A 27,681-nucleotide genomic window follows, 5' to 3' on the forward strand; every position below is an offset into this window, starting at 1 on the left:
TTTAGAGACCAGAAGTAATAATTATTTTATTTTAGAATCAAAAAAAATATTTTTTTTAGTGACAAATGTCACAAATAAAGATACCGATATTCTTTTAAAGGATTAATATCTTTTAGTAAATATTTAATTAAAGATCAAACTCATAATCATATATTTAAAGATTCAGTTATGTATCAACTCTATTATACTATACTAGTGGATTAAAAACTAATTTGAGCATACTTAATAATTTATTTTATGTAACGTTTAATCTCTTTAACAATTTATTATCTCTTCTAATGTTAGTATATCGCAAAATCAAAGTAACTATTGATTAAGGGAAAAGGGATATGCAATAAATTCTAAATTAATTTTATATTGACATTCAATATAAATTTATTATTTTACATTTATTTTTATTTTTAAATTACCGTTACATGATAAAGATACTGAGTTATATCAGTGTAAAATTAATTTAAATCTATATAATGTGACAAAATATTATGATTTATGTCTATGTAAAACTGATTTAGACCTATTATGCATCTTGTTAATCTCATTCTTATCTATTGCTTCAATTTCAAAGACATGGAGTGTTTGCTTCAACATTCAATCACATCTTGTTCTCTTTTCTCTCACAAGCAAAGCAAAAGGATAACAAATACTACTCCTCACATCAATTATCCTACGCAACATAAATATAATTAAGGGTGTTTTAGTTAATTAAATTTAGGTTGTCCTTAAATTAAATGAAAAAAAAAATATCTATATCGTGTGACACATTTGAAATATATTTAGACCTCTAATCATTTTAGTTGGAAATACAGTTGGAAATTCAATCATTGATCGATGCATATGAAAAAATATATTCAGAGATATCAACCATTTGAATGAATCTCGACTTATTAACACATGTTAAAAAATATTCTAACAATTATACATTAAATAAACTTCACACATAGTTATAATTATATTTCACTTTAAATTTTGACATGGTGTAATCATGTTTAAAGAATATATTCCATTATGTGATAACATAGTGAAATATTACTGACATTGGCACCATATGGCTAAAAAATAAAATGAGCTTTATTCTAGTTAATCTTATTCAAGTGTTTAATCATATAACATGAGAGAAGAAGCTTGTACTTAACATTTTTTACAAATCAGTTTCAAGAAACTATAATGAAGTCAACAAGAATGGAAACAAGTATATTTTATATTTATAATTTCTTACATAGCATTAGTGAGAAGAAGAAATTTCACTCATAAATGTTATGACTGTCAAAGTACAAATTTTACACACTATATCATAAGAAATCATCTGGTAAAATTTATAGGAGGTTCCAAGCTACCTACTAAAATTCCAAGATCTAGATCTTTATCTTCAAACTTTTTTATGAAAGGATGATCCTGAAAATGCAATGCGATTGCGATTAGAAGAATCAGAAATTAGGAATTATGAAAATACTAATAATATTAACGATACTAATTATTAATATTGACAGTTGGAAAAAAAATATATGTTACTAACCAGAAGCTCTAAGGACGTTGATCTTTCACGAGGATCCTTTTTTATGCTGTAATTATACCAAGAAATAAACTTAGAAACAAAGTAAAACATAATATGTTTTAGAATCTAAAACCATCTTGGTGATATCTTGTTACATGTAAATTATAGCATCATAAGATTAGTCAACATAGTGATTAAGTGAAAAAGGTAGTTTAGAATACAAGAGTCTTTTGATTCCCAACATTCACGCAGTCAAGACATTGGCAAATATTCGATCAAGATTAGACAGTTCAGATTCAAGTTCGGTATTTTGATTTATAGATTGATCTTTAACCAAACGGCCACAAATGTATCGACTGCGTGTATGCGGAGAATCTCTTAGAGGCACAAGGTTTGAAAAATGCAAAAATGAGGAAAAAATATTCAATGTTTCATGCTTATGTTGTTTAGATGTGTTACAATTTAATAACCACATACTTTAGATACACAAAGCTAAAGGAGCAACTGGACAAGTAACAAAAACAGCCTACAACAGTGGTATGATTGAAAACACTTCAATATCATATCAATTTTTTGGTATTGAAAATAAGTAGTAAAAAGGAAGGGGAAATCGTCAATATAGTCCCTAAAATTACAAAAACCAAAAACATCATTGAGTGTGTCTTTGTTTATAATTTCGCGAATCAAACCGACAAACAGAAGACACGTTTGAAGATTAAAATAATTAACGAAATAAACCTACGAAGATCAAACTGTCTAACAAAAGATATATTCAGATATTTTTCTTTTTTTTTTTTATTATTTTAATTTTGATACATTTAAGGGCTATAGTGATGACGACTCGCACATTCAAGGAACAAAATAACTATTTACGCAAAAAAGAATGAAGAATTACCAGGATGACACAAATGAACAGAACTCAGGGGAGAACTGATCAGGAGGAGCTGAAGGTGGGGGACTTTCCACAATTGCTGCCAAAAGCTCATAGAAACTAGGCCATGCTTGTTGATCTTCAGATTGTATATAAGGAAACCGTCCTATAGCACACTCAAGTACTACCATCCCCAAACTCCATATGTCACAGCTGTAATCATAAGTACTCCCACTGATTCTTTCCGGCTACACAAGGAAATAAAAAAACTTATACATTAAGGTTCTATTTGGATAAACAACTTCATTACAACTTCATTACGCGCATATAGGTTTATCATAGAAGTGCTTAAGTATAAGTTACATACCGACATGTAATTATAAGTTCCAACAAATGTATCTCTTTGGCCCATTGAACTAGCCAGCATAGCACTAACACCAAAATCAGTAATCTTCACTTCCCCTTTGTGATTTACTAAAAGATTGGATGGTTTTATGTCTCTATGTATTACATGTCTTTCATTGTGCAAGTAAACAAGACCCTGTAACACCTACAATATCGACACAAATTTGACAAGAATTTACATGGTTAACATAATTTAAATATGTCATTTATTACGTTGAGTAGATGGCTAATGAGTATATTAATGTTTTACAATTCATCAACCATCCACTGGGCACAATTAACCACGATTTGGATGTCATTAACTACGATTTTCTGGTGTTTAAATTTACATAATATTCATTAACTACAATTTGTGTTCAACTATACACCTGAAAAATTGGAGTTAATGAAGTTTAAAATTGTGGTTAGTGTCAAAATAACACAACTCCAACAAGAAATAGAAGTATGATCAAGGATACCTGCTTACAAACCACAGCAAGATATGGTTCGAGAATTGTATTAACTTGTCTGATTACATCTACTAGAGAACCACGATCCATGTATTCTAATACAAGAGATATAACTCCATTATGATAGAATGAATGGTAGCAAACTACAACATGTGGACATAATGATGCTTGGTTTATTTTCAGCTCCTGAACAATCTGTTTCCTAATATCCTCTTGTATATTCATCTGAATTACCTGCAATAAAATGTTCAACAAGAAGCTCTTTTATCATACACAAGTTCAATTACTACCGTAATTATCTAAATCAATCAACTATTTGAAATCAAATTACATAATTGCTCATTGAATATATTTGATTAATCGTTTTATGTACTAGACAATTCTCGAACTACGAAGTTGAACCTGTGCGAATGCACAAGTCTCTCTTACTAGTAATGTTAGTGATAAGAAGCAATTGAAAATAGTAATGCATGACAACCTTCAAAGCAAACAATTTTCCGACCCACTTATGGCGAACGAGTTGCACTACGCCACCACTTCCTTTTCCGATTACTTTGATGGTCTCAAGGTCGTCCAACGTGAAGTCGAATTCGAGATCCTTAGCATCTGAAGGCTGCTCAAAAGAGACAAATTGCAAGTGTTAAGATAAGATGCTTGAAACCAAAAACAATAAACAAACCAAACCATGAATGATACAATTGCAGAATGTTGGTGATAAAGTAAACAAAGAGTAAGCATGTAAAGTGAAACATGATCAACATTGAACTCCATTATCAAATAAATCAAGTCAAGGTATGCAAATCTCAGATTCTACCCAAAAAATTAGAAACTGCAAATTGAGTGTGTTTGGCTTTACTATCAAGAGAAGCAAAAGTGATTTCAGGCACATAAAAATTGATTTTGACATGTTTGTGTAATGCAGATTTGTATTGTTCTAACTTGAAGCTAGGATTTGTACCTTTTGACTTCAAATGTGATTTAACACACAAATTTATTGTTCAACTCACTTTTACGTGAATGAATCCAAACATAAACGACTTAACACTCAACTTACTTTTAACTAAATCAGTTCACTCAAAATCAATTTTTATCCCAGCAGAACCAAACTGAATCCATTCAAAATTAATTTTTGTCATGGCAAAACCAAACTCAACTCGTTCAAAATCAACTTTTGTCACCGGAAAACCAAACACACATAGCAATAGCCTGAATCTATAACAATAATTAAGTAATAGAATTAAATTACCCTTGATTCCTTTTCTTCAGAGATTAAACGCAACCCTTTTTGGTTCAAGAGCAGATCTCCATCATGAAATGTGCCACTTGCAGTCCTAATGACAATTCCAAGATAATCAATTCAATTTCATAAACATTAGGAAAAAATGAGCTCTTTTTGTTGGAAAAACCAAAATCAGAAATCTTCATTTTTTACTACTAAAAATAGATTGTTTTACTCCCAAGTTTTTTCCGTAAAAAAATCACTTTAAAAAAAATTCATGAAAAATCTAATTAAAAACAGTTTTAAATAGCTATTAAAAAAAAATCATTTTGCTAACTGGTTTTTTTCTTCAAAAAAGTGATTTTCACTACATCGAACAAACACAAAATAACTTAAATTTTTCCTAGAGTTCTCTAAATTATAGAATACCAAAATCACTTTTTTTTAGAATCTATAACAAATAGACAATCATGCTAATGATACTAAAATTCTAAGCTATTTAAGATTAAATTAAAGAGTAGTTGAATCATTCAATCAATTATGGGAACTAGTAAATTAGACTATATATAATAATAAATGGGAATAATAAAAATGGAAACTTTATAATTGAATTAGAGTTATGAATCAATAAAATGAAAAGGGTTGATAAAGGGAAGAAGAAAATTACAGAAATGAAGTGATGGGTGTTTGTTGAGCAGGAACAGAGAGCTTGAGCTGCTTCAATGGCGTCTTGGTTTTCATCTTCGTTTTTTAGGGTTTAAGATCGACCGTTGATTTAACAGTTACATACTCTGAGATAGAAATGGAAAAAGGGTCAGAGAGAGAGAGAGAGAGAGAAATTCAAAGTTTATTCTGTTTGGTTGATTTCTTTTGAAACATTCACAAAAAGTGAAAGTTAGAAAGAAAAAAACGAATTTCTTTTTAATAGAAAATAAAAAACAGAACAAAACCCTCATAATAATAATAATAATGATTCTGTTTGGTTTTGACCGTTTGAATTTGAAAATTGTAGATTTTGGAAAAGTTTCAAATTTTAGCACAGAAAATGGTTTTGGAAATTGTTTAGACTAAATTCCACCGCTATCCTTTAATTTGTATGGTGGGGTCTGATTTGTAAGAGAGAGAGAGAGAGAGATTTAGATGAGAGAGAGAGAAAAGTTTATTCTGTTTGGTTGTGAGAGAAACACAAAAGAGAAACCAAAATCTGCAAAAGTTAGATGAACTTTTTTTTTCCATTCTTATCCTTCAGTTTCTATGCATATTATGTACAGGTTTGTATTGAGAAAAGTTAATAATGATAATTTAATAATTCGATAATAATTTGTTTTTACTATTTTTTATACAACTTTTTTGTTAAGAAATGTGCACAAAGGATAATATTCTAACTACTTCAAATAAAAATTACTTAGTTCATTAATTAAAATAAATATTGATAAAAAGGATATTTTCGTTATTTTAAAATAAATGTAGTTTTCTCTTCTTTCTTTTGGGCCGAGAGGTCCCAAATCTAAAGAATACAAAAGAAGAAAAGTGAAATATCTTCTATCCACACCCCCACAGTTTCACAAAGAGATTTGATTTTGAAGTGTATTAGAATATATAAAGTGAGAAGAATGAAATAAATTCAAACCAAAGTGGCCGTGCAAATTGTGATTTAAAAACCGGTTCGACTCGAACTAATCAAGTGAACCGATCAAACTGTATATAAAAAAATTGTTAATTTTTTATAATTAAACTATAATCATTTTTTTATATCATTTCATTAGTAAAGTTTATAAGAATATTTAAATAACTATTTAAAAATTGTATTTTATTATATACCTATATTTTTCTTTAATTTGTCTTTTTTTTTTCTTACCAACTATATCTAATTTTTGAAATGAAGTACTTAAATAATTGAAAGGTATGTGGTTTGTCTTTGAAGGATTGTGTTGTTGGATTTCTTGGCCTTGTGATTGATGATGTTTTATGGCCTTTGAATACTAACAAGACCGGAAATTATGTCGTAAATTAGTATTTAAAAATCATTAGATATTTTTATGAAGATCGATAATATTTTTCATAAATAATAGTCAATGACTTTCGTTGTTCTTATGTATAAGATGATGTCAAAATTTATGTCGATCAATACAATCTACGTTTTTGTTTTACGTTTTTTTTTATCAAATCAATATCATTTTTTTTATCAATTAAACTAATATCATTTAATTTACTATCTTATTTATAGAAATAAAAATGATTATTGACGTCTACACTATTTCTAAAAGATGATATTTGTGATCTTTTAAAGTTTTAAATATTTTTCAAGGATTAATTCATAATAGACATGGACCACATTAGAATCTTCTCTTAACAATAATAGTAACTTGTTTTTAATTTTTCAAGTGCATGATTATTTGTACATTGTTCTTAATTTTAAACTTGTATGCAAATTTATGTCCATGACACATTAAAGCTACACAAAATGGGTAACTTACTTAGTATATTGATCAATTTTTTTTTTGTATAATTTAATTCTATATGAGCAACCCGCTTAATTGATTAGTGGATTTTGTATGTTTAATTTAATTGGCATATTGGTTTTGTGGGTTTTTTTTTTCTTTCACATTGGTCTACTGGTTGTGTGGGATACTATACTATGGCTTATGTCAAGATATAATAACTATTGACATTCAAGAAAAAGGTGTTTGAGATCCATTAAAAAGATAAGTTGAATAATTTGGCAATTGCATAGGACCAAGGACTTGAATTTTCCGACATAAACAAAAGTGCATGTAGAAATTTTATTTAGCAGAAGCACATTTACATATTTATTGGCAAGTCTAGATCATTTGTTATTTCAAAACATGGACCTTTAAAACTACGTGTATATTCGGAATCACAATGAATTTAACATAATCACGGCGGCAACGTAATTTTCTTGACCCCATGATTTCGTTAAATTCATCATCAATCTAACATTAGACTACATTATGGTAAAAAACGACACCAACTGCAGAAAGAAGCAAATATCAATACTTTGAAAGTGCGATGCATTCACATACAAACACAAGAGGAATTGCGAAACACCAAATAGGAGCTGCCATGACAGCAAACAAGAGCAAGAGTGAAACAGCGAAACAGAAAATCGAATTTTTCATCAGATAGAAAGTTAACTGATAAAACTACAATGATAGGGCAAAAGTAAATTATTCATCTAAAAGAATTTGGAACTTGTCTAGTGTACATAGTAACAACAAATGCAATACAACAGAACAACCATAACAATAAAAAGATGAACATCCTATTGACACAAAAACATTGCTTGAAATATCCTAGGACAAGTTACCACCACTTTGCTGCCACAAATTGATAATATCAGTGGCTTGATTGAGAAGAATAATCATTTGCTTTTGAGATATCCATGGCTTACTCTCTAGTAATTCCTTGAGTTCTTCCCAAGCATCTTTCCTTGGCCAAAAGTAATAAGGACTGAGAGGAACAGTGCCATGACCAGGTACCATTTGGTCAAGTGCAATACCAATGTTCTTCTCCATCCAAACGAACTTTAACACAAGTCTTGGTTTGTCTGTTGGTTTCACAACCACTCCTAGCTTCTACATCACAACAGCCATCATAACAATTATAAAAAAGTGCTTAAATTAGAGAAAATAAAGAACCTATTTTTCAAGGCAAATTCTACTATGAAGTGGTTCACCGTGGACTGATAGGTGAAAACTGTTCAAAACTCTAGCGACAACCGATGTTGTCCATGGAAGTAGAAATTGATGGTCTTCCTCATTCTCACGGCTGAGACAGTGTCTTGATTGATGCTCGTAAGACAAATCAAGGAAAAACAAATATGTCTTTCAAAACCCAACTCGTTGAACTGACACTAACATCAATCAAGTCACTGTCTCAATTGTAAGGACGAGGAGGACAGTAAACTTCTACTTCTGAGAAGTGTCGTTTGTTAAGTTAGTGATTAGACTTAGTTCACTGTTTGTGGTGATCCTGTTATGTTACTTTACTAGTTTATTTTATTTTTCCCTCATCGGGTTTCTCATATGTATAAACCATCCCTTTGTATTTTTTATTCATTCATTGAAGATTAATAAAATGGGGTAAATCAGCAATGTTTATGCTAGGAATCCAAGAATTGGATTCTAATGATTTAGAGGAAGAACACTAATATTTAGAAAAAAATAAGAAATAATAGGATAGAATCTCTCCAAGAAAATGATACACAAGACCAGTTACACTCACTCCTACAATGGTTTACACCACTCAATTTCTAAAGCTGCTAAAAGATGATTACTACAGGGTGTAAGCTTCTATTTAAAGACATTCAATACACTAAGATAGAGATTAGGTCCAGGTAACTAATTAGTAACATACACCAAAACAGTTACCTCTATACAGCTACTAACAACCTAGGAACACCACCACTAACAAACTCCTAATTATCTTATTTCTATATCCTAACAGTTTCTCTTTCATCTTTTACCAAAAGCAACATCGTTGATCATTATTAGAGTTTCAAATGAATTTTAAGTATTGATTCACAATGGACAATGGACTAAATGTTGTGTTAGTTCACCAAATCGCTCACCATTTTTCAATATCAAACATAATAATATCCTGAAAATAGCAATCACAAAAACTAAAGTACTTAAATTAGAGAAACCAACTAACAATATCCTTAAATTTCAGCAATCCTTTTAATCACTCTCATTGGAATTACAATAACATGTGTAATATTCTAAATCACAACAACCATAATAACAAATACAAAAACAAAAATTGCTTAAACTTAAGAAATCAAACAAATTTCAGCAGCCCTTTTAATCATTCTCATTGGAATTACAACAACAAGTGTATCATTCTACATCACAACAACCATAATAACAAATAAAAAAACAAAAATTGTTTAAACTTGAGAAATCAAAGAAATTTTAGAAACCCTTTTAAACATTCTCATTAAAATTACAATAACATGTATCTATATATCAATCAATACAAAACAACTTAAGAATCCCTTTTAAACAAAATTACAACTAAGTACTATTATTCTACATCACAACAAGCATAATAACAATTAAAAAAAAACAAAACTTTCTAAAATTTGAGAAATAAAGAAATTTCATCAACATTTTTAAACACTCTCATTGAAATTACAAAAACAAAAACAAAATTAAGAACCCCATTTAAACAAAATCAGAATAAAGTGCGTAGAGAGAGTGAAGGAACCTGAGATTGAAGAGAAGGAGAAGATTGCAAAGAAATGGCATCTTGAGCAACAGCAGAAGAAGCAGTGAAACGTGTGGAAACATGTGAGTGTGAGAAGAAAGGGTTTGTTTTGGTGTTCTTAATGTCGTTGGTTTTGATGTGTGGAAAAGATGAAAGTGAAAAGGTTGTTGAAGTAGCAGAAATTGATGATGAATGTAACATATTCATATTCATTGTTAAATTCGATTGGATTTGAATGAATGATACAACCACAATTCAAAGATAAGGAACCTACAACCTGTGTATGCATAAGGGTACATTTGTAATTCGGACAATACTCACAAGGGCAAATCAGTAATTTCACAAACTCTTTGAAATTCGATGTAATCTTAGCAATTTCATGAAAATAGGAACTCACTAAAATGGTTATTTAAAAAAAATGTATATTTATAATGAGTTTTTTTACTATGCACCACTAGAAAAAATTTGCATCACAAATTTGAAAGTTCGGTTTCCAATTATTCGACGGTTGAAATTAAGTGATAAGAATTATAAATAAATTAAATATATTTGTATTTAATATTAATTAATAAAATAAAGAATTCTTTGAACAAGTATTTCTAAACTGAATGATATTTTATACAATTAACATGTACAAACACATTTACATCTATGTTTATGACAATATCATTATAATTTATAATATTTTACTACTTAATTAATATATTATAATAATATTTTATAAACTTTATGAAAAAAATTCAAAATAAATATAACCACGGATACATAATCCATGCAACATATGGAGCGTGTTGATTGTTAAATTCTAATTGATTGAATGATTTCATTAACGATTTTGTATTAGCAAATGATTTTAGCAACTTGCTAACTCAACCACAAATATCATGTCACATAAGAAATATCTTCGCAGGTCATGGTGGATTCAGGCTCAAAAATATCAATTTAACCTAAAATTCACTTTTGGCCAAATCCCTTTGTCAGTGCTATTTAAGTTTTACGGTCTCTATGATGAATCTAAATCTCAATGCATCTTAAATTTTGTTTAATAAAATCTAAACTAGACAATGGTAAGATTTCGTTTATCATGATGAAATGTCTTACATGAATTGTAGATACAATTAAATAAGTGTACGGTCAAGATGAGAGAAGACAACATTTTCATTACTTGATGCAATTCTATTTGAAAAAAAAAAACGAACCCCACTTTTATGAATATTATAATATTTTTTTTAGTTGAATTATTGAGCTTAGGTTATTGAAAGTAAAAAATTATAAGGGTCCGAATACATGACATTTATGTTTTTTACAATATTGTTCTAACTATTAAATTGTATTTTATAATATTAACTTTTTAATTTGTTTTATTTAAAAAACATTTTTAATATTTAAAAATAAAATATATTGAACCAATATTTTAATAATTAGAAACAAAAAGTGCACGAATAATAATACTTCAATTACAAAATAATAATAAATTTGATTTTTTAACAACAGAACAAAAATAAAAATTTTTGATAATTGAAATATATAAACTAAATAATAATAAAAAATTTAAAATATAACTCCTAAAATATCTAATGTGATAGTTTTTATTCTATATGTCTTTGGTTGTCTCTGGTCTGTTTGTCTTTGGTTCTAGGTTGCCTCTATCTCTGATCATATTTATTGTAATTAATATAATAAAATAAAAAATATTAAAATAATAATTTAATAAAGAGAAAATGATAATATACACTATAAAATTTTAAAAATTTGTTTATAGTCCATATAAAAAAAAACACACTACAAAATTATTCTACAAACTATTTTAGTCATTGTTAAAATAAAACATTCATCAAGTTTTAAATTTTTAAATGATTTTTTGTAAATATATTTATAATATTATTAAAAGTTCATCTACACCAAAATAAATAAATCTTAAAATATAGATCTAAAACTCGAATTTTAATTTTATTTTTTGTAAATAAACTTTTTAATATACACAAAAAAATAATTCAAAAATATATATTGATACTCCAATAATGTTTAAAAATATTTATATAATAATTTTACAAAAATTAAATATATTTTTTTAAAAATTAAAAATAAAATTTTAAAATTATAATAATACTATCAACCGAACAAATTCAAAATATATACTAATTAAATATCAACATCCAAAACCATCCCTACCCTCGAGTTTAAATTTAAAAAATAAAACTTATATTTACACCTTCATTCAATCAAATTAAAATTTTCTCGTCCAAATATAAACGAATTCAAAAAAATTAATATACATTCGAGTAGGGTTGCCATCCCTATTCAATATACACCATCCATGTCTTTTTTGCATCAATCAAGAAATAGCACAGCATTTGATGTTTTCAGAAGAGAGTACAGAGATATTCATTAGTTCATATATTAATAAATAAGGGCGTACGTTAGTGGGAGACAGAACAAAAACAAACATGCTATGTTTTGGAAAACAATCACCGGAATCGAGAAAATATTTCAAAACTCAAATTGATAAATATATTTGAGGTCCATTTCATTGCTTTAAACATACTGACACATTTATACTCTGACCTCAACCTCATACTTCGCTCTCAAACCTATAATACCTACTCAATACCCTTCACCTTCTTCTTTCTATTTTTATATCATTTTTAAGTTATCATAGATGTGGTTTACTAAATATTCAATATTTAAAAATTAATGAAAATTTTAAGAATCGATTATATCAAGTAATTGTTTATGATATTTTTTATCTTTATGAATATTAATTGTGTTGATTTGATTCAATTCAAAATATATATTTATTTTTATTAATTTAATATTATTTTAGTTATTATCTCAATCATAAAAATAAAAATAATTATTAATATATTTTTAATATACGGCATGGCGTCTGTAATTATTAAAATTATTGTTAAGGAATAATTTATAGTAGAACGTAATAATTCATATTAGAATTTTTTATTTTACAATTTGAAAACTTGTGTATCGCAAAATCTAATAGTTTGATCGAGTAATAAAAAAAAGACATACATTATATTTGTAAATTATAGGTTCAATCTTTTCTAATAATATCATAGAGAGTGGAATGTAATTTTTTTTTATAAATATTCGCTTAATCATTGTAGTCTAAATTTATTTTAACAAAAATAAAACTTAATGTGTCGTGACTCTCTTATTAAAATGATTTAATAAATAAATAAATTGTACACTTCACTCTCAACAGTACCATTACTTTATTTCTGTTTCTGAAGCTAGTAAGCAAGCAAAGAAGAAGAAGTAGCTTCACTCTTTTCCAAATAGTGAAGTGATAATCACAGATAGAGACAACAATGTCAAGAGGGTTTTGGTTCATCTTAACTTCTGCATCACTTTTCCTTTTGCTTCTTGGTTTGTACTTAATTCTTCCTTTTATCACATTGTATTATGTTTTTGTAATGTAATCACTTGTTTCTTGTATCTTGTGTTTTTGTAATATAGGATGTTGTAGTTACCACAATGTTTTTGTTTCCTTTAATTCTCTTGCTATTTTTGTTGTTGTTGTTCTATTGAGTACTGACATTACCATGTTTCAAAACTATTAGTATGCTATATATTAGTCTACTTTGAAGTTGTTTGTGATGTGAAGCTTGTGACATGATGTTTAGATTCATGGCGAGGTTTGCAAAATCACGGTGCCACCGTGATTTTTTTGAAGCTAGAGTGTATGGTTGGTATATCAGTGGATTTGACACAATCAGAGTGTTATCACGGTGGCACACTGTGATTCTGACAAATCCACCATGATATCAAACAAACTAGTTTTTTCAAAATCGTGGTGGTTCATCGTGATTATGATAACCACAATGTCAATTTGAACATGTTTAGAACTAGAAAAATAGGTTGAACTCCAATTTTTTAAATTAGTGTATAAATCATGTTTGGTGGCTTGCATAATCTACTTTTCATGTGGATCTAACATGTCTAGCCATCATTAACCAACCACATTAGTCTTTGTTTCGATGGGTGTAACCTATCAAGCACGGACACTTCCAATTGAAGACGTGTCAGAGTGTCCAACACTTGTACGATACTAGTACATGTGTTACATTCAATCACTTTCGTTTTCTCAAATTATTACTAGTGTCTATATATCAGTGTTGCTATCGTGTTTGATGTTTGTGTTTGAAGCCTTAAATACTTTTGTTCCTTTTAGCACGATTAACAAAAATTTAAGTTTTGTGACATTGATTAGGAATTTGATATTGAATTTTACTATGCAAATTAGTTCTCCATTACAATTCCTATTTCTTTTATTTGATCTTTATGAAATTTTGTCAGATTGTTGCCATGGAAGTTTTGTTGGAATTTGCTATGGAAGAAATGCTGATGACCTCCCTTCACCTGATAAGGTGGCACAGTTGGTTCAAGATCACAAAATCAAATATGTAAGAATCTATGATTCCAATATACAAGTTCTAAAGGCTTTCACAAACACCGGAGTCGAACTTATGATCGGAATTCCAAATCTAGATTTGCTTCCATTCTCTCAGTTCCAAACTAATGCAGACACTTGGCTGAGAAACAACATCCTTCCTTATTATCCAGCCACTAAGATCACATACATAACTGTTGGAGCCGAAGTCACAGAAAGTCCTGAAAATGTTTCCGCATTGGTCGTGCCAGCCATGACTAATGTCCTAACAGCACTCAAGAAAGCTGGACTTCATAAGAAGATAAAAGTTTCCAGTACTCATTCCCTCGGCGTTTTGTCTCGATCATTTCCTCCTTCTGCTGGTGCTTTCGATAGCAGGCATGCTCGTTTCCTGAAGCCACTTCTAGAATTTCTTGCGGAAAATCAGTCGCCTTTTATGATCGATCTTTATCCTTATTACGCATTCCGAGACTCTCCAAACAAAGTGCCATTGGACTATGCATTGTTCGAGTCGTCATCTGAAGTTATTGATCCTAACACCGGTTTGCTGTATACAAACATGTTTGATGCTCAAATTGATGCTATTTACTTTGCATTGATGGCTTTGAATTTCAGAACAATTAAAGTCATGGTTACCGAAACGGGTTGGCCTTCAAAAGGTTCACCTAAGGAGACAGCTGCTACACCTGATAATGCACAAACATATAACACCAATCTGATAAGACATATTATCAACGAAACCGGTACACCTGCAAAGCCGGACGAAGAGCTAGACGTCTATGTTTTTTCGTTGTTTAACGAAAATAGGAAGCCGGGTTTGGAATCTGAGAGGAACTGGGGATTATTTTATCCGGATCAAACGAGTGTTTATAGCCTAGATTTCACTGGAAGAAGCCCTGTTGATATGAATGCGGACGCGAATGCAACTAGGTCAAATGGAACAACAACGACATGGTGCATTGCTTCGAGTAAGGCGACACAAATGGATTTACAGAATGCAATAAATTGGGCTTGTGGTACTTCTGGAAATGTGGATTGTACTGCTATTCAGCCTAGTCAGCCGTGTTTTCAGCCGGATAATTTAGTCTCGCATGCGTCGTATGCTTTTAATAGCTATTATCAGCAAAATGGAGCTTCTGATGTTGCTTGTAGTTTTGGAGGGACTGGTGTAATTGTTGATAAGGATCCAAGTATGTTCATATCTCATCACTAATTTTTTTTAGTTTATTTTTTGTCGTATACTCTCTTTGAAATGAAATGAAGCAAAAATGGGTACTATCATAAGCTTTGGGTACTTTCTTATGTCTTTGTGACCATTAATTTTGTGTTTCTGATTATGAACTGAAAAGAACTAGTTTAGTTGAAAAACAAAGTAATAGTTGAAAGTGGCATAAGTTTTATAATACATTTGACATGTTAACTTTGTTTTTGTCTTACTCTCTAAATAATGTAGAAAAGGAATCCATTTTTTTTGTCTTTTGATTCATTTGAGCTTGAATCGAACCGAATTTGAGCTTAAAACAAGGTTTCTAGCTGAACCAATTCTTATCGAGTTGAGCCAAGCTTAATCAAGTTTGACTAAACTTGACTCATTTCAGCCCTATTGGCTTGCTATGTTCCCAAGAAAGCCATTGAAGCATGTGTTTCTTATGGTATAGCTGCTCCAAGTAGCTCAAAGAATGTGGTGATATGAAGTTGCTGGATATTATTGTCTGTAATAACGACCAATGTCGTAGTTATATTTTAAACTATCCATGTTGCTTAAAGTTTCTCATCAAATTATTATCATCTCTGTAGCCCCGATACTTCAAATCAAAGGCGTGTCTAGTGTATGACACATGTTAGTGTCATTGTTTGTGCTTAATAGGTCTGTAGACTATTTTTCTCGCTGAACAAACTATTTGTTTTCCTTCGATTTTGCAGCCTATGACGACTGCATCTACACGAGAACCGGGTAAGTTCAGTCCTTAAAAATTTCACTTTGTTCGATTTATTTTAAATGTTCTTACATTGTTATATTATACATTAATAATCATATTATTAAGACTGAATCATATGACATTGAATCTTTTTTTCTCAACTATGTTTGTGCAGAAATAACCAAACTATGACAAGTAATAATAACACAACAGCAGCAATAACTTCAAGTCGATCCTCTTCAAGCAAACAAGTTTACTCATCAATCTCTAGTGCTCTTCTTTTAACCTTTCTCCTCTTCCTTTTCGATCTCGAACGAGCTTAACAAGCTCAATTGATGGCAAAAATAGAGGCAAGCTTTCGATTATTGAAAAGGCGACATGATTAATTTTTTACCATGATGAGGTAGTATATGCTGCTTTCAGAAACTTGTTTAGTAATGTATCAGAAATGTAAATTTCTATGAAATTCAACTATTGTATGTAGAGTAGAGTAATCTATCTCCTAGTTTTGTATTTCATGTGATAGGCCAAAACAGCATGATGAACTTTTTTCTGTGGTTTAGTTTTGTAAGTGTTGCTGCAACTTTTGAATGTATAACTATTAGAACAACAATGCCATAACAATTCGGCCAAGAGTGTCTACGTCTCCAATTACAGAGTAGTTATAGTTCTATATAATTATCCAATGAAAAAAATTAGAGTTTACAGTGTTACAACTCACGTACCACGAGTCATACCTAACAATAATATTGGATTCATATTTTCTACTAAAAGTAATGCACGTGTCATCAGTGAAACAACATTAGGATATTTTAATATTCAAACAACATAAAACTATAAAATTAATTAATTTTCACATGGTTATTGTAAGCAACAACTCCCAATTTAGGGTTGAAATGTATACATACCAAAATTGAAAGAAAATAAAAAGTATAGTATAAAAAAACAGAAATATTGAAATCTTGAAAAATCTTGGTCTAGAGACCCTGATCAACGAGGTAATCTCCCAACCTCTCAACAACCATGTTGCATTGTCCAGGAGTAACAGGTTCCTCATAGACGCCAAAAACTAGAGCTTGACCAGTTTTCTTTATGGTTATACCTCCAGATCCCTATCAAAAAAGCACAAAGGTCATTTATATTCCACCAAATATAACAGAAAAGTTACGACTATCAGGTTTTAAACTGCAGTTTGCAATAGCGGCTCGCGCCCACATTATAACTAAAATTGAGGTTATATAATCCACAATTTAAGAGTTTGCAGTGTAATCAAAATGCAACCACAATTTAAAGTCACGACGAATATAACCAGTTACCTTTTTTCCACGAATGACAGCTCCAGGCTCTCCTTGGATAACCATGTATTTGGTTCCTCCAATGTATAAGCCGGTAGGGGCAAGATGGCCAGGTTCGTCAAAATCTTTCATGATACCATTAATTTCATTTGATTTAAACTACAAAAGAAGAAATATTAATATATACACACTCACAAATCTGATCAATGCTTTAAAAATAAAATTAAAAAAAATAAAATATTATTAATAATTAAAAAATATTCTATAATGAAATTGGAATTGTCTCCACGTTATCAATTCAATTTAACATAAACAAACAAATTTTAAACAACAGTTTTCTAAGAAATAACCATTAGAAATTCACCAATAATAATTTATTCTTTTCGAGATATCAATTTAGTAAAAATTTGCCACCGTTATTAATAGTAATTCATCATTTTCAATTTCTTTTAATAGAAATCAAATTCAGTCAATAGATTGATTGATCAATCAAATAAAAGTAACATTCACAAAACCACATTGCAAGTCACTTATGACTTATATTAGAGATTTAAAAGTTAATAACATATTAGTTACACTAAGTTAAAATTGTTCTTAAAATGTAATTAATCTTTTTATTATCAATATAATTTCTATTTTATTTTATATTCTTAAAATATAATTAATCTTTTTATTATCAATATAATTTCTATTTTATATTTTTCTCTTATGTACGACTTCTATCTAGAATTGTAATAATATAAATGTTAATTGAAAATTTAAGGAAAAAAAACATTAATCAAGATGAAAATGATTAACATAACAAGATTGTGATGAATGAAGTGAATATTACCTGAGGGAAGGAATTGCTTTGAGCCCAAACAGAACCGTCGTGGCCGACGATAGCGGCGGCCGAGAGTTGGTGGCCGGTGCCTTCAATATCACACATCAAATGTTCATCTACATAAGTTTGCCACGACATTTTTTTAGTTCTTTCTTTGTGTTCTTCTTTTGCTTTGTTTTGGATCTTAGTTTTTTTTTTTCTTTATAAGATTTTGATGTTTTGTTTTTAAATGTGAGAAAGTGTAGGTTGATGAAGAATGCTTTATTTCTTTGTTTATAGTTTTTCTCTCCATTCAATCAATTCAATTCCTACCATTCAACTTCCCCATCATTTTAGGAACTAACTCTTTCTCTTCTCTCTTTTCCCATTTTCTATTTCTTTACTTTCCTATTTTTATTTAAGAGTTAATATACAATTTGATCTCTTAAATTATAAAAGTTCCATGAGTCATGAATTTTGTGAATTGACAAATTAATTATAAAATATCAATAAAAAATTTCGTTGTGTAAACTTGTGTCATATGACACAATAATTGAATATTTAATTTATACACATTGATCTCACATCAATGTCATATTTTTAAAGAAAAATTTATTAATGAAATTTTGTCAATAAATTTTTGAATAATTGTAATTGAGCATTGACTAATATGAAATACCTAAAACCATTTAAGACAATTATCCGGTACAAACAATATAAAACCATGTTTCAGCTTACAAAATATTTTGTTTTCATAAGAAAAGAATACATTTTCACTATTTTCAAGTACAATCACAAACTACAAAAAAAATCCAAGCACAGGTAACAACATCATCACTTGAGATATAAGTTGAAAAAGAAGTAACGATAGATTAAAATAAAATGATAAACAAAATTGCAAACAAAAATTTAATATCTATTAGTTGTGTTTATCTTTATCTCAGAATTGGTAGCAAATGATGAACCAAAAACATAAATTTAATACCTAATTCAAAATAGGTTTCTATTATTTTGTTTACGTATTAATTTGCGCTTACTTCAGAATCAGATTAATGATTGTTATTGATAAATAAAAAACAAAAACCCTACAACGAAAATATTCTCATAAATGAAGATAGAATCTGATCGATAAAATCGTTTTATTGATTTGAATTCAACACCCCTAATATCGATCAACACATTCTTATGTTGGTTTGATCCATGTAGTTTTGTATTAAATATAATCATATATAATTAAGCACGTATTATTATATAATTTTTTAAAAATTAAGTCTAAATATTTAAATTGATCTTTGAAAAAAAAATACATTGAGACATTTTTGTTTGGTCTTTACTCTATAATTCTTAGAAGAAATAATTCTTGTTAATTCATAGATCGATTAAGAGATGAGTAAAATCTTACGAATAATTATTTCAAACAACGTTTGAACTTTGTCCTCAAATTGATTTCTCCTTTTACATTAAAATATTTTGATCTAAAAGAAATAAAAGAAAAACATCAAGTAAATGGTTAAAAATCTTAAATATTAACAAAATATATTTAACTGTCAAGATGTTGTAAAGTAAAAGTTATCCTTAAAATCACAAACTTAGTCAACATTTAAATTTTTTAAGAATCAACTTAGTTTTACACTAAATTAAATTCATCAACTTAATACTTTCCATTTTTTAGGGACCAAATATGTATCTGAATATTTTGTTAGAGAATAATTTAAAAATTTACTCTTAAATTAATTAAAATAAATGATTCTAAACAAATCCTATTGCTATATACTCAAGGTGAGTGGCAAGTGATGGGCTCATGGCTATGTTTTTAGTTATTATTTTGCATGAGACTATTTTTGGAAAATTTATTCTCTCTACATTTATACTCTTATTCCTATATTTTATATAAATTATCTATTTTATCATTTTCTTTTAAAAAAAAAATTTACTCCACTAACTTTAATTAGAGTTTTGGAATAAAAAAAGTTTTCCAAAAAATATTTTTTTTTTAAAAAAAATTGAACTTTATACCGAAAAACTTTAAAAAAATATTTTAGTTGTGTACCAGAAAACTTCAAAAAAGTTTTTCAGTACAAAGTTCAAATTTTTTAAAAACACGTGTTCCAAAAAAATTGATTTTTTTTTCTTCAATTAAATTTAGTGGGTTAATTTTAAAAAAAAAAATAGATATTTCGTATAAAATATGAGGGTAAAAATATAAATGTATGAATAGAGGGTAAATTTTTCCTATTTTTGTTGTGGTTGGGACTACATATGACTATTTGTCCATTCTCAATTATATCCAACCATAGTAGATTTTCTGGAGCTATTAACTGAACCATTGGTACATTCAACAATTGCGTGAATATCAGATTAAGATTAACATTTTAAATTTTAAATAGATTTGGATTTTTTTATAAAAAAATAATTTTTTTAAGATTATAATTATCGATTTAAGATTTGAATCATCTTATCTTGATTGAACATTCACAAAATTAATAACTAGGTGAATGTATATAGTCAATGACTACATAAAATTCAAATTCTATCTTCAGTCCTCCTCCCAACATGAAGATGGCAACTTAAATACATTTGTTGAGAATCTCACTCACATTTGAGAATGTCTAAATTAGTCTTTTGCTATTTAAAATGTATATATTGTTTTTTCATTATAATTTTATTGTGGAAATCTGGAATTAATCTTTTTAATATATGCAGTAATAATAAAAAAATTCTTTTTTATAAAGATGAATTAGTTGATATATCAGAAAAACAATTTAATGATAAAAAAGTTCAAAGGACAAATATGGGAAAATGTTATTTAAAAATCAATATTTATTTATATTTTTTAAAAGTTTATTATACGTTCATTTGAAATTATTTAATAAAGTATTAAGTTGTTTTAAAATTTTATGAAGTTAATCTAATCAATAAAAACTTTTGATTTGATGATTGAATTAGTGAAATTAATTTTTATACTGAGTTATTAAGCAGAACAATTTATCACAATATTACTCTTGGAGTTAACGAATCTTCGTTTATAATTTTTTTTTTTTATTTAATTGATGTTTAAATGTATTTTTGGTTCATCTATTTTATCAAAAATAAAATTTTAGTTCATCTATTTCTAAATCATTTTTTTTGTTCTCTATTAACTAATTCTTGAGATTTTTTTTGGTCTCAACCATTTTTTTTATCACATGCCACTCTTATTGACTACAAAATAATTAGGTGACATTTAAGATTTGGATAAAACAATATCAATATCATTATTGTTATAATTAATTTTATTATTTATTTAATTTATATATTAAAATATTTAAAATAAAAATAAATGTTAAATAATATTAAAAATATAATAAATATAATATTGAAAATAAAATAAAATAAATCAAATTTTAAGTATTTTATATAAATATTTTAAAAAATTAAATTATTAGATAAAGTTGAACAAATAAATAAAGTTTTATTTAAATATTATAAAATTTTAATTTTATATATTTTAATATATAAATAAAATAAAATAATCCCATAAGTTTAATTATATAAATAAAATTAATTACAACAATAAAGATATAAAATATATTTTATTCAACTCACAAATATCATATAAATATCATATCATTAATGATTATACCACATTATAAAAAATGGTGACAACCATAAAAATCCAAAGAACTAACTAATAGGAGATCTAAAACCCATTTTAGAAACGAAAAAATTAAAAGTTTATTTTAGACAAAATAAAAGACCAAATATACATTTAAACATTTAATTGAGTAATTAATTTTTATAAATGGTTACAGCTAAATATATCAAAATCTACCAAATTTTGGTATAATATTTTTTAATTCAATTGTATCTTTTTTTTTTTTATATATATAAATTAAATCAATTATACCTTTTGTGTCAACTATCTTATTTATATTCATATAAAATTTTATAATTTATACCATTTTTATCGAAAAAAATGGACAAACAAACACGCCAATGCGGATCTGTACACTAATAATAATAATAATAATAATAATAATAATAATAATAATAATAATAATAATAATAATATAAATTGCATTTATCTTTCTAAGGACACTTTGTCCTTGAAAGATATTAACGGTCCATCTAGTTTTAAAAAAACATTTACTTCTCCTGTACTTATTAAAAAACTATGCATAATATTTATTTTTTTATCACTCTTTCAATTTTTTATTTATCAAAAAATATTAGAAATACATACTATAATTGTTCTACTAAGAACATAATCATACGTTTTAAAATTGCAAATATCAGATGTATAGTCGAACCTTTAGAAATTAAAGCTAAAACTCTAATATTCTTAGATTATATGAATAAATGTAAGTGTGACAAAAAAAATTGATGTAGTTTTTTTAGTGAGTATAAGAGATGTGAATATATTTTCAAGACTAGAGAGTGTTGGTATCATTTAAGACAACCTTAAATAAATTTTCTCTAATAATAATAATAATAATAATTTATAACATCATTAAATTAAGACAACTCTAAAATTAACTACTAAATACCAATCACTACTAATTTTCGTCAAATATTTTATAGACAAATTTACCTTTAACATTTTATATTTGAAATTTTAATTAATACTATAATGAATTCTTAATGAATTCACACTAAACTAGAATCAAATATATTGTAACATATTCATTTAATGTGTCACATCATAATCTCTGACAATATTAATTAATAAAATAATATTTTTAAATATATTTTATAATTTGATTAATATATTTATCGATTTGTAAAATTCAACGACTATTTTAAGAATTTATTTTCCTATTCATTTAATAGCACTCTGAAAATAAAATAAAAAATTGTAAAATTATTTAAATAAAAGATCATATAATAAGCCAATGGAATCCTATGTGTCGATTATGAAGCAGCCAAAATAGGTTAACGCAGCAAATCCAAAACCAGATTCCCACTCTCTATAAAACCAGCTTAAAATATGGAAAAAGGAACAATAAAAATTATTTAAAAAATCAAACTTTTCATTTCACTCAACTATATAAATCTAAATTCCCCCTTGTATAATCTCACACCATGCATCACCCTCATCTTCTCTTTCACTCATTTTCACTCTAAAAACAAAAAACCACACCCTCCTCATCCAATCCAACTATGAAAATCTATCAAACTTCTCAACACTATCATACATAAATTTTTTTTTTTAATCTCAGTGAATCGTGACAACAAAATCACTCTGTTAACTACAATTCCAATCAAAAAACAAATGCATAACATTAACAATAAAATATAATACATATATATATTTTTACAATCTCAGTGGATCGTGACAACAAGATTATTCAATGGATCCTTGTCCTTTTGTGCGTCTTACAATTGAATCTCTATCTTTAAACATTCCCTCACCAACAAAATCATCACAACTTTCAGGTATTCATCCTTCAACAACACCATGCTTTTGCAACATTCGCATACCAAATTTCCCTTCTCAAACCGCACTTCTCCCGCTGTCTTCATCATCTTCATCTTCACCCGAAACAACCACCTCCGCCGAAGGCTTCCACCTCGACGCGGCCGCACACCGACGTCTCTCGAGCAAACCGATTCCTCTTCGTGTCTCGGTTTTCACTGGAAGCATGGCAACAACATGTGGAATCACAAATTCAAAATTATTGGGTCGTGTTGTAATTAACATTGATCTTAGTAATTGTCTTTCTCGTTCTACTATGTTTCATAGTGGATGGCTTGTGTTAGGAAAAAAGAAAAAGAAACAAAATGAGAAAGGGTTTGAACCGGAGTTGAAGGGTTCGACTCGGATTCATTTGGTGGTTCGGTCTGAACCGGATCCGCGGTTCGTTTTTCAATTTGGTGGTGAACCGGAGTGTAGTCCTGTGGTTTTTCAAATTCGGGAGAATAATATTAGACAACCGGTTTTTAGTTGCAAGTTCAGTGCGGACCGGAACTCTAGATCAAGGTTAGTGATTAAATTGTTATTTTCTAGTAATTAGTGGTAATTTTATTATTATTGTTTACTAAGAGATTAATTTTTATGCATCTTTTTTCTCCAATATTTTGATTTGCAAACAGATGCTTTTTACTATTAGAAAACATTTTCTATGTTTGACAATAATTCAAAAAAATTCTTAAAATGAAATATTTTTAAAATTTAAATTTAAATGCAATATTAAATATTAGTTTAATTGTATATTTTAATTAATATTACACATATATATAAATCACAATTTATTATTTTTCATTTTAAACTAATGATAATTATGAATACATAATAAGTTATAAGAGTATTGTTATCTCTTTTATTTACACATTTTTTTAATTTATATAAAATAATTAAATGAATTATTTATTGTAGTACAAAGGAAATATTGTTTATTTAATAAAATGCAACTGTGTTTTACTATTAGAAAAAAAATAAAGGAAATTTTATTGTATTATTGCTGCATTCAATTATTGCTATTGCTTTGGTTAAAAGTTTGAATGTAACAATTAGAAAAACAAACAAATGGTCAAGTTGTTTTATTTATATAGACAGATGTATAGTATAGCACTATAGATGACAGTGAAGGTAAGTTTATATGGGTACTTTTCCTAAAATAAGTCTTATTTTATTCTATAATTAAAAAATATAAAATTCAGTTGTTTTCAATATAATATTAATTAGTTTAGATTTAAATTAATAATATGCTCACTACTTTTAATTCATTATTGTATTCAATACAACCATATAGTTATAATGACATTGGTTATATAATTAATAAGGATAATTATACTACACTTATGTACTTATTTATATTAATAGGTGTATAAAAATTTAAAGAATGTTTATTATGTGAATGAAGAAATAAAGTGTTTAATGAAATTTAGTTAAAGTTAAACTATTTTGACGGCCCTTTAGTTTAATTTTTAACCATAATAAATCTCAATTAAATTTTATTTATTTTTCATTGAAAAAAAATACAAAAGTTTATATTGATACATAATTTTTTTATTTATAACATAACATTTAGGTTGCATAATTCACAAGTGGATGGTCTATTATGGTGAATTAATTAATTAATTATGGTTATGAATTATATAAGTTAATGTTTAAGCATGTGAGATGCTTTGTCAATATCTTTAAAGTTGGTACCTACCATACCATACTATCAGCTGCACATGCTTAGTCGTGTCTCACCTTATCCAGCTCAATTTCATTATCATGTCTCTCTCATGGCATAATTCTTATCTTTTATGTTCATTTCATTTGTTATATGAATTATCATCTCTTTGTTTATTTTTCTTTCTAATTAATTCTTGTGAAAAACATTAAAACCTTTGTCACTTCCCTATCCACAAGTATTGTATTTGACCATTCCAGAATTTTCATTCATTCAATTATGAGTTTGATGATTCAAGTGACAAATTTTGTACATTATCAATAAGTTAAGTTAATAGTCTCAATTATTTTGTCACTAAGTCTTACCATAATAAAATAAACCATCAATTTGATTCTTAAATAGTCACTCTCCCTTCTATTTGGTATAAAACTATATATAACAAGGAATTATTAAATATTTTAAATTCGTCAAGGTAGTCTTCGAATTACTATTTTCTTACTTTGTCGTACTATGGTGTAAACACATTTCACAATTTTATCATATATAATATTTTTTTTTTCCAAAATTTGTTTATATTAAACTTGTTTATAGTAATCATTCTATTATTTTTAATCTTCAATAAGATAGTATAGCATAGGCAAAAATGTGACAAATTCTGCATTTTCTACCTTAAATAAACAGAGGTGTCTCTGGTTTTAAGTACTAAAATCCATGGTTTTTGCTGAATTAGATCAAATCTAAACTAGCTTTCTTTGCATGTAAGAAATGATTATGACCAATTTTAAATTGATTTTTTTCCCACTTGTTCTAAAAGTCTTTGAGACCATTTTTCACCCTTTTAAATAAATTTCAGTCTTTTTAAAACAGGTTAACCAGCTACTAAATTATATATTTTTTTTAAGTTGTAAAAAAAAATTATATTTTTTCAAAAGCTTATTAAATTATGAGTTTAATTGTCATGTACTGTCACTGTATAAAAAGTTTTACATTGTCAACACATCATAACCATTCATGAAACCATTCATGAAAATGACTTTAGAGATAGTTATGATAAAAGTGAAACATATATATCTAATGATTTAATATTTGTGATTGAGTCTAAATTTTTTATACTATATCAATTAAATCAATAAATTATTATGTTGCAGAATATATGATTTATGATTTTGGTCAAAGAGACAGGCCAAGATTTTCCTAAATGTGAAACATAACTGTCATGGATTCCCTCCCATGTGCTAGTATCTGGCTGCATACTCAATATCTCATATATAACTGTCATGGATTTTCCTAATTCATTATGCACGTTTGACATTTTCATTTGGTTGTTAGTTGCTTTGATACACATATTTAATGAAAGATTAAATATACTTCTTAATTTGATTTAATTAATGCTAGCTATAATGGACACAAGTGGTTAAGGATCCTATTAAAGTTGCTTGAAATTGTAATATTTTAGAACGTATTAATAAGGGAGATTATAATAAGATATATTAATCACATACACTTTAACATTTTATTTTTAAATTTTTGTGTTGAAGTATTGTGAGATGTATGTCACATATTTGTTTTGTAAAGCGTGAAGGGAGTCATAAGCTATTTGAGAGAAATCTATGTGTAGGAAAAAATTTCATATAGTATTATTCTTTGATTCTCATTAAACATCAGTTTTTTTTTTTTTTTTTTAGAGTTTTTTATGTTATATTCTTGTATTTGACTGTGTTTCTTAATTTCTATATATCTGTTTTTCTCAACAAGCTCTCACATACTCCATGGATCGATGAGAGTTTGATTCCTCTCGAGACAACTAAAGTCCATTCGTGATAATCATCCAAATAGTTGGAGTGACATGTCCATAAGCTATTTTCAGCTTATTTTCTAATGCTCTCGAGGATAGTTTACCGAGACATCTTATCTAATAGTTTATATAAAATAATTTGACTTTATTTTATTTTTTATTATAGAAATAGCTTATATATAAATACGCATATTATAAACACTTATATTATAGACGCTGAATGAATCGCTTTATCTAAATATGACTTTAACTTTTATGATTTTTTTAAATTATTTCAGGTCTAATGCTTCAGATTTTGCAAACACTCCAAGTAGATGGAGAAGAACATTGAAAGGCGTAAGAGATCGTCATGGAAAGGAAAGAAAAGGTTGGATGATAATTGTCCATGATCTCTCCGGCTCACCGGTTGCAGCTGCATCGATGGTAACCCCATTTGTCCCCTCCCCGAGTTCGGACAGAGTATCGAGATCAAATCCAGGTGCATGGCTCATTCTCCGTCCGAATAGCGCCTTTTCATCGATGAGTAGCTGGAAACCGTGGGGACGGTTAGAAGCATGGAGAGAAAGAGGTCATGAAGATGGCTTGGGATATAAGTTTGAACTTGTGACTGAAAATAATGGAATACCTATTGCTGAATCCACAATGAATATGAAAAAAGGTGGTTCATTTTGCATTGATTAAAAAATTATGAAAGAGT

General features: G+C 27.7%; 5 protein-coding genes across 5 annotated transcripts; 2 read left to right on the top strand and 3 right to left on the bottom strand.

Annotated features, from left to right (window-relative positions):
- Nucleotides 1–1,165: 1,165 nt before the first annotated feature.
- Nucleotides 1,166–5,315, bottom strand: CAMKK6 (mitogen-activated protein kinase kinase 6). The gene is made up of 8 exons (XM_004513007.4): nucleotides 5,104–5,315; nucleotides 4,464–4,548; nucleotides 3,696–3,830; nucleotides 3,227–3,451; nucleotides 2,731–2,913; nucleotides 2,388–2,611; nucleotides 1,514–1,559; nucleotides 1,166–1,392 (listed from the first exon to the last, which is right to left on the bottom strand). The coding sequence occupies exons 1-8, from the start codon at nucleotides 5,175–5,177 to the stop codon at nucleotides 1,300–1,302; spliced, it is 1,065 nt and encodes a 354-aa protein (XP_004513064.1). The 5' UTR covers nucleotides 5,178–5,315; the 3' UTR covers nucleotides 1,166–1,299.
- A 2,228-nt stretch (nucleotides 5,316–7,543) lies between these two features.
- Nucleotides 7,544–9,914, bottom strand: LOC101494345 (small ribosomal subunit protein cS23-like). The gene is made up of 2 exons (XM_004513008.4): nucleotides 9,666–9,914; nucleotides 7,544–8,032 (listed from the first exon to the last, which is right to left on the bottom strand). Exons 1-2 carry the CDS (start codon nucleotides 9,876–9,878, stop codon nucleotides 7,751–7,753), a joined length of 495 nt encoding a protein of 164 aa, XP_004513065.1. The 5' UTR covers nucleotides 9,879–9,914; the 3' UTR covers nucleotides 7,544–7,750.
- Nucleotides 9,915–12,851: 2,937 nt separating this feature from the next.
- LOC101494657 (glucan endo-1,3-beta-glucosidase 13-like) lies at nucleotides 12,852–16,625 on the top strand. Its single transcript, XM_004513009.4, has 4 exons — nucleotides 12,852–13,049; nucleotides 13,980–15,263; nucleotides 15,997–16,027; nucleotides 16,168–16,625. The coding sequence occupies exons 1-4, from the start codon at nucleotides 12,992–12,994 to the stop codon at nucleotides 16,313–16,315; spliced, it is 1,521 nt and encodes a 506-aa protein (XP_004513066.1). The 5' UTR covers nucleotides 12,852–12,991; the 3' UTR covers nucleotides 16,316–16,625.
- Nucleotides 16,626–16,780: 155 nt separating this feature from the next.
- LOC101495303 (profilin-4) lies at nucleotides 16,781–18,432 on the bottom strand. The gene is made up of 3 exons (XM_004513010.4): nucleotides 18,120–18,432; nucleotides 17,309–17,446; nucleotides 16,781–17,104 (listed from the first exon to the last, which is right to left on the bottom strand). The coding sequence occupies exons 1-3, from the start codon at nucleotides 18,246–18,248 to the stop codon at nucleotides 16,970–16,972; spliced, it is 402 nt and encodes a 133-aa protein (XP_004513067.1). The 5' UTR covers nucleotides 18,249–18,432; the 3' UTR covers nucleotides 16,781–16,969.
- A 4,679-nt stretch (nucleotides 18,433–23,111) lies between these two features.
- Nucleotides 23,112–27,675, top strand: LOC101494978 (uncharacterized). Its single transcript, XM_012719338.3, has 2 exons — nucleotides 23,112–24,048; nucleotides 27,263–27,675. Exons 1-2 carry the CDS (start codon nucleotides 23,420–23,422, stop codon nucleotides 27,663–27,665), a joined length of 1,032 nt encoding a protein of 343 aa, XP_012574792.1. The 5' UTR covers nucleotides 23,112–23,419; the 3' UTR covers nucleotides 27,666–27,675.
- The last annotated feature ends 6 nt before the right edge of the window (nucleotides 27,676–27,681 follow it).

Source organism: Cicer arietinum, chromosome 8 (assembly GCF_000331145.2).
Source record: "Cicer arietinum cultivar CDC Frontier isolate Library 1 chromosome 8, Cicar.CDCFrontier_v2.0, whole genome shotgun sequence".
In the NCBI taxonomy this organism is placed as follows: domain Eukaryota; kingdom Viridiplantae; phylum Streptophyta; class Magnoliopsida; order Fabales; family Fabaceae; genus Cicer; species Cicer arietinum.

Excerpts from the sequence above, each read along its gene's own strand:
- CAMKK6 (XM_004513007.4), bottom strand. The coding sequence starts at position 5,177 with ATGAAAACCAAGACGCCATTGAAGCAGCTCAAGCTCTCTGTTCCTGCT. Across the intron at positions 3,831-4,463 it reads CTGAAGAAAAGGAATCAAGG|CCTTCAGATGCTAAGGATCT; the intron begins GTAATTTAATTC and ends TCTTTTGAGCAG. Across the intron at positions 2,914-3,226 it reads TTGCTGTGGTTTGTAAGCAG|GTGTTACAGGGTCTTGTTTA; the intron begins GTATCCTTGATC and ends TCGATATTGTAG.
- LOC101494345 (XM_004513008.4), bottom strand. The coding sequence starts at position 9,878 with ATGAATATGAATATGTTACATTCATCATCAATTTCTGCTACTTCAACA. Across the intron at positions 8,033-9,665 it reads CTCCTTCTCTTCAATCTCAG|AAGCTAGGAGTGGTTGTGAA; the intron begins GTTCCTTCACTC and ends GTTGTGATGTAG.
- LOC101494657 (XM_004513009.4), top strand. The coding sequence starts at position 12,992 with ATGTCAAGAGGGTTTTGGTTCATCTTAACTTCTGCATCACTTTTCCTT. Across the intron at positions 13,050-13,979 it reads ACTTTTCCTTTTGCTTCTTG|ATTGTTGCCATGGAAGTTTT; the intron begins GTTTGTACTTAA and ends AAATTTTGTCAG. Across the intron at positions 16,028-16,167 it reads TGCATCTACACGAGAACCGG|AAATAACCAAACTATGACAA; the intron begins GTAAGTTCAGTC and ends ATGTTTGTGCAG.
- LOC101495303 (XM_004513010.4), bottom strand. The coding sequence starts at position 18,248 with ATGTCGTGGCAAACTTATGTAGATGAACATTTGATGTGTGATATTGAA. Across the intron at positions 17,447-18,119 it reads AAAGCAATTCCTTCCCTCAG|TTTAAATCAAATGAAATTAA; the intron begins GTAATATTCACT and ends CTTCTTTTGTAG. Across the intron at positions 17,105-17,308 it reads CTGTCATTCGTGGAAAAAAG|GGATCTGGAGGTATAACCAT; the intron begins GTAACTGGTTAT and ends CTTTTTTGATAG.
- LOC101494978 (XM_012719338.3), top strand. The coding sequence starts at position 23,420 with ATGGATCCTTGTCCTTTTGTGCGTCTTACAATTGAATCTCTATCTTTA. Across the intron at positions 24,049-27,262 it reads GACCGGAACTCTAGATCAAG|GTCTAATGCTTCAGATTTTG; the intron begins GTTAGTGATTAA and ends AAATTATTTCAG.